We start from the raw sequence: 17,732 nt of genomic DNA on the forward strand, positions 1-17,732 counted from the left end.
CAGCAAAACAATTTAAAGTATATTTTAATCTTTAATTAATGCTGACTTCTGATTGTATATGCTTTCTTATTGATGCTTTTTGCAGAGAATTTTCCAGGGGAAAAAGCAGAAGATAAAAGTGCATTAAGAACCCTTGTTATTTAACATTATTCTTATATGAGATTAAAAACTATATTTAATGCTGTTGTCTTGTACAACTGTGTGGTCTTATTTTCACAAAGTACCTTCAGTAATTTGTTCAAGAATACTGTTTAGAAGAGTGTCACAGTATTTATGCATATTGACTTAAAAGCAAAAGGCTGTAACTGCCACACATGATTTTAAATGGCCTCATTTCTTCTTTAGGAATGATGAATGCCCATTATGATGATATCCACGTCTTGATGGAATTTTTTGTGTCTTTATTCCATCTTTTACATTGAGCATGAAGCTTACTAAATTGGAAGGCATGGTTGCTTCAATTATTGATGGGGCCAATTTTCCTCTCATTTCTGTCTGAACAAACATCACTAGTTTGGAATATGCTGGATTCCTGTAAACAAAGGAAGAGTTAAAAAATATAAAGAATTTTTAAGTTTATCTATTGAATTTAAAGTTTATAAGGAGCAGGATTCTTATTTACCATTGATTGCCAACACTATGCTTATGACAGGGGAAATAGTGACTGAAGGAAGGAAAAAACGTGGAATGATTTGCACACTCAAAATTATTTTACATAAAAATATTAAGTAATCAAACTGTATCTTAAAGTCTTCAGTTTTAGTTATCATTTCTTTCTTGTCATTTATTGACTTTTTAAAATTATAAAAGTAATATATGCTTATGAAAATTTAAACAGTAGAGCATTTTCATAATTCCCCTTCATTCTGTTCCCCAGTCACTATTTACAGTGTTGACTGTATCTTTTCAGATTATTATCTATGGATATACAAAGATAACATGTGTGTACACATATGTTTATGTACCCTATATACATGTACATATACATTCTTACTTTTGCAAAAATGAGACATTTATTTTTCTGGAACTAGTTTCATTTTCCTCTTAGTATGATACATGCACCTCTGTGTCTATACAGATCAGCTTATTGTTTTTAATGATTGCATATGGTATTTCATATTCTATTAACCAGTCCTCTGTTGAGTGTCATGGAGTTATTTCTTACTTTTTGCCACAATAAATAAAGCTATAATAAAACATCTTGTAATATATCCATTTGCACCTCTAGAAATATTTATATTGAGTTTCTAGGTCAATGTTTTTGTGTATTTAACATTTTGAAATGTTATCTCCAAGAAGACTGTAGTATTTTATATTCTAACCCAGTGAACTTCAAACTAGAGGATATGAAGACTTTCCAAGGGGTATGAGAGGCTGAATAACATTTAAGGGAATAAGTTTTCAAATCTCTGACTTCCATGTACCTTTTCCTTAAACTGATCTGAGAATATATCTCTGATGGACATGCCAGCTTTTGTTCTACCAGCCTGATCACACCAGCCTTCTTTATAGAACCTTCTGCTTTATAGAACCAAGGGATGTCTCTCATCTCCCCCAACTAAGACTAAATAGTACTAAGGTGCTTTATCCTGGCATATAAATATAAACATGAGTTGCTAGAGGAAAAATTCAATCAATTGGAAGTGAATTAAGAAAGTGAATGACAGATGATGGTAATAAAACCTTACCATGTCAATTCTTTCCTTTAAATAAAATTTAAGGATCTAATTGAGTTGTCAGCTGATAAGTCATTACAAACAATTTTTTATTATAGGTCACTACGTAATATGGACTATAACTCAAAAGAATGTCAAGGGATTGCATGATGGCACTAGCGTTCTACTCTCCATTTTAACCCACCTGTTCATGTGAACAAGGTTTCCTACACTTACATTCGTAAAAATGCAAAGTAGAAGTAGACTTGATGTTGTTCTATCTGATGGGATATCTAGAGTAGGCCTTTTGTCCCACGTTTTTTAGTTAAGTGAGTGTAAGTGATAGAAGCATGGACTCTCAAACCAGAATGCATAGTTTGAAGCTGAGCTTTGCTGTTACCTATGTGTAACCTTGAGAAAGTTACTTAATTTCTCTGGGTTTCCATTTTCTTTTCTGAAAAATAGGGATAGTAAGAGGACTACTTTATGGAGTTCTTGTGAGGATCAAATAGTTGACACTTGGTATCTGTAAATTGTAACAATGTCTCAGTTCAGTTCAGTTCAGTCTCTCAGTCGTGTCTGACTCTTTGCGACCCCATGAATTGCAGCACGCCAGGCCTCCCTGTCCATCACCAACTCCTGGCCTTTATCCTAACTCATGTCCATTAAGTTGGTGATGACATCCAACCATCTCATCCTCTGTCGTCCCCTTCTCCTCCTGCCCTCAATCTTTCCCAGCATCAGGGTCGTTCCAAATGAGTCACCTCTTCGCATCAGGTGGGCAAAGTATTTGAGTTTCAGCTTCAACATCATTCCTTCCAATGAACAGCCAAGATTGATCTCCTTTAGGATGGACTGGTTGGATCTCCTTGCAGTCCAAGCAACTCTCAAGAGTCTTCTCCAACACCACAGTTCAAAAGCATCAATTATTCGGCGCTCAGTTTTCTTTATAGTCCAACTCTCACATCCATACATGACCACTGGAAAAACCATAGCCTTGACTAGACGGACCTTTGTTGGCAAAGTAACATCTCTGCTTTTCAATATGCTGTCTAGGTTGTCATAACTTTCCTTCCAAGGAGTAAGCGTCTTTTAATTTCATGGCTGCAGTCACCATCTGCAGTGATTTTGGAGCCCAGAAAAATAAAGTCTGACACTGTTTCTACTGTTTCCCCATCTATTTGTCATGAAGTGATGGGACCAGATGCCATGATCTTCGTTTTCTGAATGTTGAGCTTTTAGCCAACTTTTTCACTCTCATCAAGAGGTTCTTTAGTTCTTCTTCACTTTCTGCCATAAGGGTGATGTCATCTGCATATCTGAGGTTATTGATATTTCTCCCAGCAATCTTGATTCCAGCTTGTGCTTCCTCCAGCCCAGCATTTCTCTTGATGTACTCTGCATAGAAGTTAAATAAGCAGGGTGACAATATACAGGCTTGACGTACTCCTTTTCCTATTTGGAACCAGTCTGTTGTTGCATGTCCAGTTCTAATTGTTTCATCCTAACCTGCAAACAGGTTTCTCAGAAGACAGGTCAGGTGGTCTGATATGCCCATCTCTTTCAGAATTTTCCACAGTTTGTTGTGATTCACACAGTCAAAGGCTTTGGCATAGTCAATAAAGCAGAAATAGGTGTTTTTCTGGAATTCTCTTGCTTTTTCAATCATCCAGCAGATGTTGGCAATTTTATCTCAGGTTCCTTTGCCTTTCCTAAAACAAGCTTGAACATCAGGAAGTTCACGGTTCATGTATTGCTGAAGCCTGGCTTGGAGAATTTTGAGCATTACTTTACTAGCGTGTGAGATGAGTGCAATTGTGTGGTAGTTTGGACATTCTTTGGCATTGCTTTTCTTTGCGATTGGAATGAAAACTGACCTTTTCCAGTCCTGTGGCCCCTGCTGAGTTTTCCAAATTTGCTGGCATATTGAGTGCAGCACTTTCACAGCATCATCTTTTAGGATTTGAAATTGCTCAACTGGAATTCCATCACCTCCACTAGCTTTGTTTGTAGTGATGCTTCCTAAGACCCACCTCACTTCACATTCCAGGATGTCTGGCTCAAGGTGAGTGATCACACTATCGTGATTATCTGGGTCGTGTAGATCTTTTTTGTACAGTTTTTCTGTGTATTCTTGCCACCTCTTCTTAATATCTTCTGCTTCTTTTAGGTCTTTGCTGTTTCTGTCCTTATTGTGCCCATCTTTGCATGAAATGCTCCCTTGGCATCTCTAATTTTCTTGAAGAGCTCTCTAGTCTTTCCCATTCTGTTGTTTTCCTCTGTTTCTTTACACTGATCACTGAGGAAGGCTTTCTTACCTCTCCTTGCTATTCTTTGGAACTCTGCATTCAAATGGGTATATCTTTTCTTTCCTCCTTTGCTTTTCACTTCTCTTCTTTTCACAGCTATTTGTAAGGCCTCCTCAGACATTTTGCTTTTTTGCATTTCTTTTTCTTGGGGATGGTCTTGATCCCTGTCTCCTGTACAATGCCATGAACCTCATTCCATAGTTCATTGGGCACTCTGTCTATCAGATGTAGTCCCTTAAATCTATTTCTCACTTCTACTGTATAATCATAAGGGATTTGATTTAGGTCATACCTGAATGGTCTAGTGGTTTTCCCTACTTTCTTCAATTTAAGTCTGAATTTGGGAATAAGGAGTTCATGATCCGAGCCACAGTCAGCTCCTGGTCTTGTTTTTGCTGACTGTATAGAGCTTCTCCATCTTTGGCTGCAAAGAATACAATCAATCTGATTTTGGTGTTGACCATCTGGTGATGTCCATGTGTAGAGTCTTCTCTTGTGTTGTTGGAAGATGGTGTTTGCTTTGACTAGTGTGTTTTCTTGGCAAAACTCTATTAGCCTTTGCCCTGCTTCATTCTGTACTCCAAGGCCAATTTTGCCTGTTACTCCAGGCATTTCTTGACTTCCTACTTTTGTATTCCAGTCCCCTATAATGAAAAGGACATCGTTTTTGGGTGTTAGTTCTAAAAGGTCTTGTAGGTCTTCACAGGACTGTTCAGCGTCTTCAGTGTTAGATACTTAGGGTCACAGAAATTAAAACAAATTTTAAAAATTAGGTACTTATTCTTATAGAGGTATGATAGAAAATAAACAGTGATTGATAAAAGAACCCAAAGCATAAACGCTGATTGACAAAAGAACCCAAAGCATAAACACTGATTGATAAAAGAACCCAAAGCATAAAATATATTTTATTTGGGTAAAATTATGCAAGGGAAAAAGAGTAAAAAATATCAGATCAAGGAGAAAAGGAATGTTATAATATTTCTGACTGTTAAAGGATATATGTATTTTGAAACTGATAATGTAGTGGTAGGTTTCAAGTTGTTACGGTATTTAGGTGCTGATGAATGCACTTAAAAGGGTGATACAAACATTTTTTTAAAGTGTCAAGATTTATAGTATGCTGGAAATTTCACCCTCTTGATATAATGCTATGCAAAATTTTAATATCAACTTAAAAATGTGCAAGGCAATATACGACTTTACAAAATTCTCTTAGAGGGGTTTGAAGACCACTGCTCCAACCAACCATATGAGCATCTATTTTCTTAAACCCTTTTCCAAGCAGAGTTTAGACTATTTTTACATTGTTGTAAATGGCTGGACTCATTAGCAATTTGTATGGCCTTAAATCTCTATGTGAATTTACTAGGGCTTTACACACTTAACAAAGCTTTTTCAAGATTTATTGGAGAGTACGCTTACTGTAGATAATATGTTTTATAAATTTACTCTAGGACTTGAGCTGCACAGAAGGAAAAGGTACAGAAGAATCACTTTTTTGTCAGTATCCTTCTCCAGCAGGTTGCTAGGCAGAGTTCCCACGCTGGGTAGAATATCTAAATTAGTTTCTCTCTCTCTCTTTTTTTTTTTTTGCAGTGGAAAGGGAATGGTGACAAGGGCCAAGAAGGGGACTTTGCCCGTGAAGCACACTTTAGGTGGTGTAACTTCCCAACCAGAGTCCCCACTAGCAGCTGATTCACCTACCTGATACGGAGTAATAATTTTACTCTTGTTTTATCCTTTCCTGCTGTGGAGAATACAGTCTTGGCTATATGATCAAAACTGATAGATGGGGAGAAACACTACATCGTCATCATCATCATCTGAACCAATGATCCTGTCCATCAATGTAGATATTTGTGGATTTCTTTCAGTTCTCTAATTCAGTAGAAAATACTAAGGAATATGGGTCTAAATGTCATTTTATTTTGACTTCCTTCACATACACGTTTTTCTCCTACTGAGTGGTTTACATCTGACCAATAGAAAGTTTTACATGTCGTTTTTGGTGCCAGTATCTTTTATTAAATGTAAAGTCCATTTAGCAAATATGTAAGGAAGCTGTAGAGTGATATATAATGAATTAATATATATATGCATTTACAGAATATGTGTATTGGATGTCACCATCTTATCCAGTGGCTGGCCACCTGTGGGCAGAGACTCATCTCTAATTTCTCCAGCTCTTCCCTCTCTGAATTTACCTACTGGGTGGCTTATTCTGCAGGTATCTGTTCACAGTGAGTAGTCCATTGGAAAGAATATATTCAAAGTAAAGCATGATTCATTGCTGATAAATGGAACTATTATACTTCTAGAGAAATTTATTTTTCATTTGCAAAAATCCTTTAATAATTCACGGAAGTGACTAATGGAGAAACACAAAGCATCAGGGTAAGGTTAACTGGAGGGCACGATGATGTCTGTGAACATGTGACTAGTGCCAGAAACCGCAAATTATACTTTGCAGGGAATTATCTATTTTGATTATACTTAAGATGAAAAATACTTGAAAAATTATTTTAAAAGTTGTTTTTAGGGGCATTTTTTTTTCCCCCACAACAGGATATACCAGAAAATATTTCTGGTGAGTTAGTTAGCAAGTTACAAACTGAACTAAAAAATGGTTAAACAATAAATATATGGAAATGACACTTACTCTTGCACAGGTAAACACATATAGCCACAAGCATGGTTATAACCTCGGATGTAACTTGAGGATGGAGGATATGCTGGAAAATCCACACTAGTAGCTAAGTGATCAAAAGAAACATAAAAATGAAACCTATGTCACAAAGATGAAAAATTCTATTTCCAGTAGCATATTTTCAAAAATGCGTGACACAGCATTTGATTTGACACTGACATTAATTTTAACATAGGTATGCACGTTTGCACACTTGAGTGAGTACACAGGCCAAAAATGAAAAAGTACCATGCTACAAGTACTAGCATGAAAAAGGATCACTGCTGTCCTCTCCAACTTTTTCATGCTAGCACTTCTCAAGATGCTGCTACCTTTTACATACAGGAAGAGCTGTTAAAAGTATGATTTATTTACTTTCTGAGATCTGAAGCAGAAGTTACAAAGAAAAAAACTCATCTACTAGGATAGATTGTTTAGGTTTACCACTTTTAAAATAAAATATTTGATGTGTTATTTAGCCTGTCAATGGAGGCAGTTTAAATGCTCTTTTCTGCCAATTCCCTGTAGCTAACTTCACTGTATGATTAAAAATCAGTAGATTTTGTTTTAGGAGTTATGCAGTGTAGCTGCAATACTGCATGTGAAGGTAGAAGGGAGAAGATCTGATTATCATCACGTTTATGGTAATTATAGATACTCTTCCTAAAACCATTTTAAAATATGTATTTCTTTAGTCTGTGCAACTGAATCCTGCTCATCAGAGAATTTTCCTATATGATTTTAATATACATAATCACTTCAGTAGGAAATACAACATTAAGCTCTAGTTAGGAGACAAAATGTGGGAAATGTGTATGCATTTCCCATTTTCATGATCTGTTCCATCATCTTAATAGAGCCAGTGATGTTGGCAAAATGGTACTGCCAGAATTTATATTAACATATTTTTTCTCTGTTTAAAATATGGAGATTATATTTGTCTTTTTTTTTTTTAAATTTTGTTACATTCCACAAACAAGTATGGGTCTTTTGTGAGGCAAACAGTGTGATAGTTAGCACAGATTCTGGAAAATCAGAAAGACTTGAGCTGCTGATTAGCTATGTAACTTGATTTCTGTGAACTTCAGTTTCCTCACTGGTGAGAAAATGAATGCAAAACATTTAGCTAAAAGCAAAGTACACAGTAAGCTAAACAACAGTGGAAACATTAAGAAGAAAACTATCAGTGTTCATCAAAAACTCATTCAAAGAAAATCACTTAAAAGCAAATTCAGTAGTGATCACTGAATGACTGATTATAACTATTCATGGATTTTATCCTCTATACTTCTTTTTGACCTTCCCTCTGACCATCAAAAATGAGACACAAATAGAATGGTTTCAAGATAGACAATAAAAGATCAATAAGACATTTGACTGTGTGGATCACAATAAACTGTGGAAAATTCTGAGAGAGATGGGAATACCAGACCACCTGACCTGCCTCTTGAGAAATCTGTATGCAGATCAGGAAGCAACAGTTAGAACTGGACATGGAACAACAGACTGGTTCCAAATAGGAAAAGGAGTACATCAAGGCTGTATATTGTCACCCTTGCTTATTTAACTTCTATGCAGAGTACATCAAGAGAAACGCTGGACTGGAAGAAACTCAAGCTGGATTCAAGATTTCTGGGAGAAATATCAATGACCTCAGATATGCAGATGACACCACCCTTATGGCAGAAACTGAAGAGGAGCTTGATGAAAGTGAAAGTGGAGAGTGAAAAAGTTGGCTTAAAGCTCAACATTCAGAAAACAAAGATCATGGCATCCAGTCCCGTCACTTTATAGGAAATAAATGGGAAAACAGTGTCAGACTTTATTTTTGGATGCTCCAAAATCACTGCAGATGGTGACTGCAGCCATGAAATTAAAAGACGCTTACTCCTTGGAAGAAAAGTTATGACCAACCTAGATAGCATATTCAAAAGCAGAGACATTACTTTGCTGACGAAGGTCCATCTAGTCAAGGCTATGGTTTTTCCTGTAGTCATGTTATGGATATGAGAGTTGGACTGTGAAGAAGGCTGAGCGCCGAAGAATTGATGCGTTTGAACTGTGGTGTCAGAGAAGACTCTTGAGAGTCCCTTGGACTGCAAGGAGACCCACCCAGTCCATTCTGAAGGAGATGAGCCCTGGGATTTCTTTGGAAGGAATGATGCTAAAGCTGAAACTCCAGTACTTTGGCCACCTCACGCGAAGAGTTGACTCATTGGAAAAGATTCTGATGCTGGGAGGGATTTGGGGCAGGAGAAGGGGATGACAGAGGATGAGATGGCTGGATGGCATCACTGACTCGATGGACGTGAGTCTGAGTGAACTCCGGGAGATGGTGATGGACAGGGAGGCCTGGTGTGCTGTGATTCAGGGGGTCGCAAAGGGTCGGAGACGACTGACTGACTGAACTGAACTGAGCTGAAGAGATCTCTGATTCAAATGGACAGTATTTTGTGTTATAGGCAGTGAATAAGTTTTTAGGTGCCCTCATTTGAAAATGAGATGATTAATGAAAGCTGTATGAAAATATGTGAGACAAATATGTGAAAGTGGTGAACATCAGTCCCCAGTGGTATATACAGTCAACAGAGCTAATTGTGCGCATGAGTACTATTAGCAGAGCTATTACTCAGACTTGTACTCTGAAGCTTAAAGAGTCCTACAAGTGGAAAAGAGTAATTAGCAACAGTTAACTGTCCCTGTCCCCAAGTAGTTACAGTAGGGGAAACTATTCACATAGGAATAGCGAGATTAAATTGAATTGCAGAGGAAAGAAAAGGACCCTAGTGTACTACTGTCCTACCAGAGTTCCTTCACCATAAATTATCTTGAGTTCTAGGAGTCCAAAGATCTCTGGGGTGTAAACTGTATGTTTTAAGTGAATAAGGCAAATAGGAAGTGGTTACACATTTGCATTTTACAGAGTGACACATTTTTGGCTGGGGGTGGGGGTAGGATAAGGACTGGAGAAGTAAATGGCAACCCACTCCAGTATTCTTGGCTGGGAAATCCCACGGACAGAGGAGCCTGGTGGGCTACAGTCCATGGGATCACGAAGAGTTGAACACAACTTAGTGACTGAGCAACAAGCAATGGATAAGAGTATGTTAAAACTTTCAGTTTTTAAAGGAATTGTAAGCACATTTATGAGAGCTATCTAGTGGAATTTTCTTCTGGAGTTTTATCAGTTTTTAGATATACCCATTCTACATATTCAAATATAGAAGTATATATCCAAAGATCCATTTTGTTTCTTGGTAGTTTTGTGATGTATGCTGTGAAGGGTTAGCCTGCAAGTATCTATCTATATTCAGTGCTGCAGGGTATATGCTGCAAAAAGGCCAGGAGATGCCACAGTCTTTGGCTATGATGTAAATGGCACCTCCAGAATTAGGTTAAAAACTTCAGGCTTACCTACATTACACATGTATTTATTGGACTCACCAAATAAATACAAGAATAATTAATTGAAAATATTCTTTCAAACTGTGAGTTAAAAGAAAAAAAATTATTAATGACTCATAGTAATTCCCAAGTGTGGGCAAATTGTTTCAACTTACAACTGATAACATCCATATATCTTTCGTAGTGCTTCAAAGAGACTAAGTCGATAAAGTCTCTGGGGGAAATTGAGCCCATGGCAAAACTTTGTGTAATGGTATGACACAGGAATGTATCCTGAAACAAATCAAATCATAAAGATTACAGCAATTATTTAATATCTGTTCTTTGTACTGCTCCCCAAAGACTTTCACTGCCTAAGGTTGGCCTGTTTTTGGAAAAAGCAGGGCTTTGAGGTTTTAAGAATTTACCACCAAGTCAGCTTGCATTTTCAGTGTTAAAGAAATATTAGATGTGTAATTATAAATGCAAGGCAACAAAAGCAAAAATAAAAGAGTGGCACTACATTAAACTAAAATGCCTCTGCATAGCAAAGGAAACCATTAACAAAATGAAAAGGCCACCCACAGAGTGGGAGAAAATATTTGCAAATCATATATCTAACAAGGGGTTAATATAAATTGCAAATACAATAAAGTTAGAAAAGAATCTTGATATTAGTTACTATTTGAATTTTTAGATGAAGAAATTGAAGCCTAACATTAAGTTACATGTAGAACTAGAGAGATGTACAGAACTAGAACCCGGGTTCCCAGATTTCCAGTACAATAGTGTGTCTGCTACTCCACACTGACTAGGTAATATACTCAGAATAATATATTGACTTAGCAGCCTGTGGTGTAAAGCCTAAAATTAAAGACCAGTATGTTGCTGCTTTGACATCTGTTAAAATTGGGTCTTGAATGGCCAAACGGCAAGATCCTCTCTTCACTCTGTTCCCATAGACAAGAGCCCTTAGTCCAACAACCCTCCTTATCAGCAGGACAAGACACAGCTCCTACTTATACCTGAGTAGTGGGCTTTAGTTCCCTGCTACCCTGTAGAATTAGTCCAACAACGAATCAGCTCCTCCTGCAAGAATCAGGGGTCACCTCAGCTTCTTGATACTACAAAGCCTGCCGTGCACAACCCCTGGTTATTAACTCTGTTCCTGAATGCAGCTCCGCGGTCACACTGCGGGGCATGGTGTGTCCTGGAGCGCTTAGCTGAGCTACTCCATGGTACTGCTGCCCCAGCTTCCATTTTGTTTGGCCAAGCAGCCTGCGGGGGATTAAACAAACACCAGCTCTCTCACGTTTAAGCATAGCCTAGATAATAGCCTGCAGAGTCACAAGCGAATGTAAGTTCCTGATATGACTTCCCCAACAGCCGTTCTGATCAGCAGTCTCCCACACTTCCCAGGACCTTCCCCTTGTGAGCCCCTTAGAGCAGACCCCCTGTGTTTACCAAAATCCTGCCCTGTTTGGTTCCAAATGATCAATCTGGCCTTAGCCTAGGAACCCCAAAGCACTCTACCCACAGACCCTAATAAAGGTGTGAGTCCACCTCTGTGTACACCCTGCCTTGACCTCCCCACACGGGGCCCTTGAAGTGTGCTGTGCACTTCCTCCAGGACTGTAATAAACTTCTCTATTTCAATTTCTTTTGTGGTCATTTGTTGAACCTGGCTCACCACTGGTATCCTCTGGCCCACCAACAAATGTTAATTTAACGAAGTCTTAACAGTCTTCCTTTCCTGGGCTGTAATTAGTATTAATAAATGGCTGTAGATCTTATTTGTCTAAGTGCTGGTGTCAAGTGTTTGTTTGACCACCGCCATAACCCTAGAGCAGGAATCCCTTCCTCACCAGTGGGGTGAATGAGTCAATTAAAATGCACCCTTGCAAAATGAATGCTACAAACATTCATAAGAAGGCAGGAAAAGTCTTCTCATTATGTAATGTGATTCAGAGATATTATGGTATACTGAAAAAGACATAAATCTGAATCAGGAGATCAGTATAAGTCCTGGTTCTACCATACACTGTGTTGACCTTGGGCAAATCTAAATTTCTCTGGCCACCTGATGTGAAGAACTGACTCATTTGAAAAGACCCTGATGCTGGGAAAGATTGAAGGCAGGAGGAGAAGGAGACGACAGAGGATGAGATGGTTGGGTGTCATCACCGACTCAATGGACATGAGTTTAAGTAAACTCTGGGAATTGGTGATGGACTGGGAGGCCTGGCATGCTACGATTCATGGGGTGGTGAAGAGTCAGACACGACTGAGCGACTGAACTGAACTGAACTGAAATTTCTCTGAATATGTTTTCAAGTCTTTTGATGCCAAATCTACTATACTTTCCATTACTGTAGCTGACTTGCAGCAAAAACTGAATATCTGAAAAAAACCTGAAATATCTGAAATGCTAATGAAACTGTATAATTAGTATCATACAATTATGAATGAAACAATACAGTGTTTGCATTTTCATTTGTGATAGACCAAGTTCAAATCCCAAGAGGGTCACAGACATGTGTTCTCTGTGGACAAGAACTCCAGAGCCTTTCTACAAGATGAAACTACTTTACCTTCCCGGGGTTTTCTACAACCTCACCCTCATCCCACATTTTAAAATCAGTTTAATAGAAGGAGGTACAGTTAACCTACAGCGTTCTAAATAAACGGTAAAATGATGGCAGTTATGTGGGACATTTGTCTGATGAGTGAAATGGGCTTGGAGACTTGAAGAACCAGACTCAGTAATCTGGAATATTACAAATGCAACTGTTTGTAAAAATCATAAAAGTTTGCATTCCACCAACATTCTTCACCTTTACCATTTCCTTCTAATAAAATTATTATTAGCCAAAATATAGAAGTCACTTTTTAACAACAGCCTACTAAGGTGTAATTTACGTATCGTGACGTCTAGCAGGCTTCATAAGTACTGGAGTGACGCGGTACTGCACAAGAGTTCTGAGTCCCTCAGCCGACTCCCATCTTCTGTTTCTCCCCCTTCCCGCCGCATCCCTCCTCCTGTGCTCTCAGTGTGGCCTCGCCTCACCCTGCTCCTCTGCACTTCTCTGCCCTATTTGCCTCTTGCATTCTGTCTTCCTTCTCTCACCTCTAGGACTTTAACTTCCTACTCCATTACCTCTATTTTTCTTTTCTCTAGTTTTATTCTTCCCTTTCATCTCTGAGATAATGTATTTGAAAGTGTTTCTAAAACCACAACCATCATAATGTTATTTCACACATGCTTTTAAAAAGTTACATGCTATTTGTTAAGTCCTTAACAGTATCTACAATGTTATCTAGTGTGTTATGACTATGATAAATCTGCTGACTTCTATCAACAAGGCATGCTGAATTTTTTTTCCCCTTGATGGAGGAGACAAATCCACGAGTTCAGTCCTCTCAATAACCAAAGGCACACGTGTGCAGGAGAGCTGACCAGTTTCAGAATGTGGCATGCACTAAAAATAGAATAAAGCTAACTGGAATTGAACTCTTAATAAAGAAAAAAGTTTTAAGCTTTTTATAAAGATTTCAACTTGATTTGAATATATAAAATACAGATGTAATAAACTGAAATCACTACGATATAAAAGCTAAAAGTGCATTAATACAGTAAAAGTCCAACATTAAACAATAAATTACCGAATCAATCTTTAGTACCATGTTGTACATTTTCAATGAATTGTCCCATCTGACTCTGTTTTCAGGTTTGAAGAGGAAATCAGATAGTTTAGATGTTGATTCTGGAATCATCCCTTCAACACGATATCTATGGTTAACAAAATAAAGAAAATTCAAAATTTAATTGAATTTAGCCTAAGTTGAAAATATGGTATCACAGTATAAAGCATACTAATTTAACAATATAAAGAAAATTTGAAGGTAATATTAGCAATTTAAAATACTAATATTCAATTGTAAGTTGTTGCTTAGTTGCTAAGTCATGTCTGACTCTTTTGTGACCCCATGGACTACAGCCGGTCAGACTCCTCTGTCCATGGAATTCTCCAGGCAAGAATACTGGAACAAGTTGCCATTCCCTTCTCCAGGGGATCTTCCTGACCCAGAGATCAAGCCTGTGTCTCCTGCATTGGGAGGCGGATTCTTTACCACTGAGCCACCAGGGAAGCCAGTAAGTTTTATTTAAATATGCATTGCAATAGTTAATATAAATTATTTAAAAATTCATTTTCAACAAATTTTGTTTGTACTGTTTCTATAGTTGTCTTTTTTTTAAATTATTTGGCTGCACCGTGTCTTAGTCACAGCACCCAGGTGGGCTCTTTGTTGCTGTGTGTGTGTGGGCTTCCCTGTAGGTCTGGCTTGTCTCCAGAGTGCACATGCTCAGTGGTCATGGGGAGTGGGTGTAGTTGCCCTATGGCTTGTGGGATCTCAGTTCCCCAAGCAGGGATTGAACCATGTCCCCTGTATAGGGCGGTGGATGCTTAACCACTGGACCATTAGGGAAGTCCCTATCATTGTCTTTTTAAAGGGACTACTTTCATTTATAATTTTTCTAAATTCTTTCTCATAAACTTTTACGTGCTCTATTTATCATAAGCCTCAAGTTACTGATGAGACAGACGCTTGTGTGGTTGTGCAGCATCTTGTGGCCTTTATTCTTAATTTAAGAATGTAATATGATATAAGCAGAGGTCAGAAAACTTTTCAGTAAAGAGCCAGATGGTAAATAATTTGGCTCTGCAGACTTCATGTTCTATGTTGTAATTATTCAACTTTATTAGTGCAGCAGTGAAAGAGCCATAGACAATATATATAATAAATGGGCCTGTCTGTATTATAATTAAACTGTCAGTTTTCACTCCAATCCCAAAGAAAGGCAATGCCAAAGAATGTTCAAACTACCATACAATTGCACTCATTTCACGTGCTAGCAAGGTAATGCTCAAAATCCCTCAAACTAGGCTTCAACAGTATGTGAACGGAGAACTTCAGATTTACCAGCTGGATTTAGAAAATGCAGGGTTTTAGAAAACCAGAGATCAAATTGACAACATCTGTTGCATCAGAGAAAAAGCAAGGGAATTCCAGAAAAACATCTATTTCTGCTTCACTGGTGCTGCTACTAAGTCGCTGCAGTCGTGTCTGACTCTGTGCGACCCCATAGACGGCAACCCACCAGGCTCCCCTGTCCCTGGGATTCTCCAGGCAAGAACACTGGAGAGGGTTGCCATTTCCTTCTCCAATTTTCTGCTTCACTGACTTCTGCTAAAGGCTTTGACTGTGTGGATCACAACAAACTGTGGAAAATTCTTAAAGAGATGGGAATACCAGACCACCTTACCTGTCTCCTGAGAAATCTGTATGCAGGACAAGAATCAACAGTTAGAACTGGACATGAAGTGATGGACTGCTTTAAAGTTGGGAAAGGAATAAGGCAACGCTGTATGTATATTGTCACCCTGCTTATTTAACTTCTATGCAGAGTACATCATGTGAAATGCTGGGCTGGATGACTCACAAGCTCGAATCAAGATTGCTGGGAGAAATATCAACAACCTCAGATATGCAGATGATACCACTCTAGAGGAAATTAACCCTGAATATTCATTGGAAGGATTGATGCTGAATCTGAAGCTCCAATACTTTGGCCACCTGATGGGAAGAACTGACTCATTAGAAAAGACTCTGATGCTGGGAAAGATTGAAGGCAGGAGGAGAAGGGGTGACAGAGGATGAGATGGTTGAATGGCCTCAGTATGAGCAGGCTCCGGGAGATGTTGAAGGACCAGGAAGCCTCGCGTGCTACAGTCCGTGGGGTTGGAAAGAGTAGGACACGACTGAGCCACTGAACAACAACCACCCCCCGCCCCGCGCCCCGCCCCGCCCCGCCCCGCGCCGCCCCCCGCGCCGCCCCCCGCCCCCAAAAGAAACTGAATCAAATTTGGTTTTCTAAATAACATATCATGATCAATACATGAACAACTCTTAAAAATATGGTTTAAAAAATGTCTGCACAATTTCCCTTAGTGTATTTGAATTTGAAACAACAGGTTCCTAAAAAATATCCTTAAAAGCAGCTTACAGAAAAAATTATAAAAGAATCTGCCTGCAAATGCAAGAGACTCAGAAGACATGAGTTCGATCCCTGGGTCAGGAAGATCCCCTGGAGGAGGAAATGGCAACCCACTTCAGTATTCTTGCCAGGAAAATTCCATGGACAGAGGAGCCTAGAGGGTTACAGTTCATGGGGTTGCAAAGAGTTGGATACAACTGTGCAACTTAAATGTGCACACATGTGTACACACATACATACACAATATCCTTAAAAGCACTTACAGAAAAAATAATATCTATTTGCAAGAGAAACATATTGGGGAAATAAACTTTATCTTTAAGTGGTTCACTTAATGGAAAGGTGAAATGTTGAAAAGACCACAAAATAAGAAAATACCAATCTTTTTATAGTAATTAGTTCTTGAAGTGTAAATTTCCTAGCTTTGTGAAGTATTCACTAGAAGTGATTTTTTTTCTACCTTCAAGTTTGAAAATTCGATGGCACATATTAGTCTATTTTTTTTAATCCACGTTTCAACAAAGTGACTTTATAAGTAATTTCTATTTCCTGTTCACTATCAAATAATGTCTTCTTACTAATGAAGTAGCACTGAATTCTTGGAGAAGGCACTGGCAACCCACTCCAGAACTCTTGCCTGGAAAATCCCATCGAAGGGGGAGCCTGGTGGGCTGTAGTCCATGGGGTCGCTAAGAGTCAGGCACGACTGAGCAACTTCACTTTCACTTTTCACTTTCATGCACTGGAGAGGGAAATGGCAACCCATTCCAGTGTTCTTGCCTGGAGAATCCCAGGGATGGGGGAGCCTGGTGGGCTGCCGTCTATGGGGCTGCACAGAGTCGGACACAACTGAAGTGATTTAGTAGCAGCAGCAGCAGCAATGAATTCTAGATACATCAATGTCATTGAATTCAAAACCATGATTATAAATAGGAAATTGTACTCACAGATTTCCATGGAATTTTTTAGAAGCCTTGCTGGAAACAGTTATTTTTTTCTCAAAGAGGAATAAAAAATCCACAAATAAATTAGCTGTCAGATACAGAAAGAAATGAAATATAAAAAACAAACAAAAAAATGAAAGTAAAATGTTTTTTTGGTTTGTAAAAGAAAATATTTTAAAAAATGTCTTTGCAATGATTTGTTTTCCATTAAAAAACAAACTCTTGAAATATATTTAACTTGTTTTCTTACTGAATTCTTAACCACTTTCCAGCCTGATGTATCTTGATAGTAACCTAAAATTTCTTGAGCAGTTTGTTGGGCAAGTGCCTTATAGTCCATCTACCTGCAAATAGGCAAAGTATTAAAAGCAAATGACTGGTGAGAAAGAAATCATACAAAGATTTTTTAAAATGCTGTATTTCATTTTAATACTACTTCTAAATGTCTGTCACATAGCAATGAACAATAATTCTATTTTGAATGCATGCATGCATGCATCTCTTCTTTTTTATTCAGTATTTCAAATGAGAAAATGTGATATATTACAAAGAGCAGGCTTTAGTTTTGGAGTCAGAGACTGGAGTCAAATCCTGTCTCTGCCACTGACAAATTGTAAACCACGTTATTTAAATATTTCTCTTTCCCCATTTTATCAAACTGTAAAACTGGGATAATACCTAACTCAGTAGAAC

General features: G+C 38.2%; 1 protein-coding gene across 1 annotated transcript; it reads right to left on the reverse strand.

Annotated features, from left to right (window-relative positions):
- Nucleotides 1-330: 330 nt before the first annotated feature.
- STARD6 (StAR related lipid transfer domain containing 6) lies at nucleotides 331-17,379 on the reverse strand. The gene is made up of 6 exons (XM_068993668.1): nucleotides 17,290-17,379; nucleotides 17,043-17,092; nucleotides 13,701-13,827; nucleotides 10,214-10,331; nucleotides 6,627-6,720; nucleotides 331-532 (listed from the first exon to the last, which is right to left on the reverse strand). Exons 1-6 carry the CDS (start codon nucleotides 17,377-17,379, stop codon nucleotides 331-333), a joined length of 681 nt encoding a protein of 226 aa, XP_068849769.1.
- Between the last annotated feature and the right edge of the window lie 353 nt (nucleotides 17,380-17,732).

The sequence above is a fragment of the Capricornis sumatraensis genome, chromosome 21 (genome assembly GCF_032405125.1).
Source record: "Capricornis sumatraensis isolate serow.1 chromosome 21, serow.2, whole genome shotgun sequence".
Lineage (NCBI taxonomy): Eukaryota > Metazoa > Chordata > Mammalia > Artiodactyla > Bovidae > Capricornis > Capricornis sumatraensis.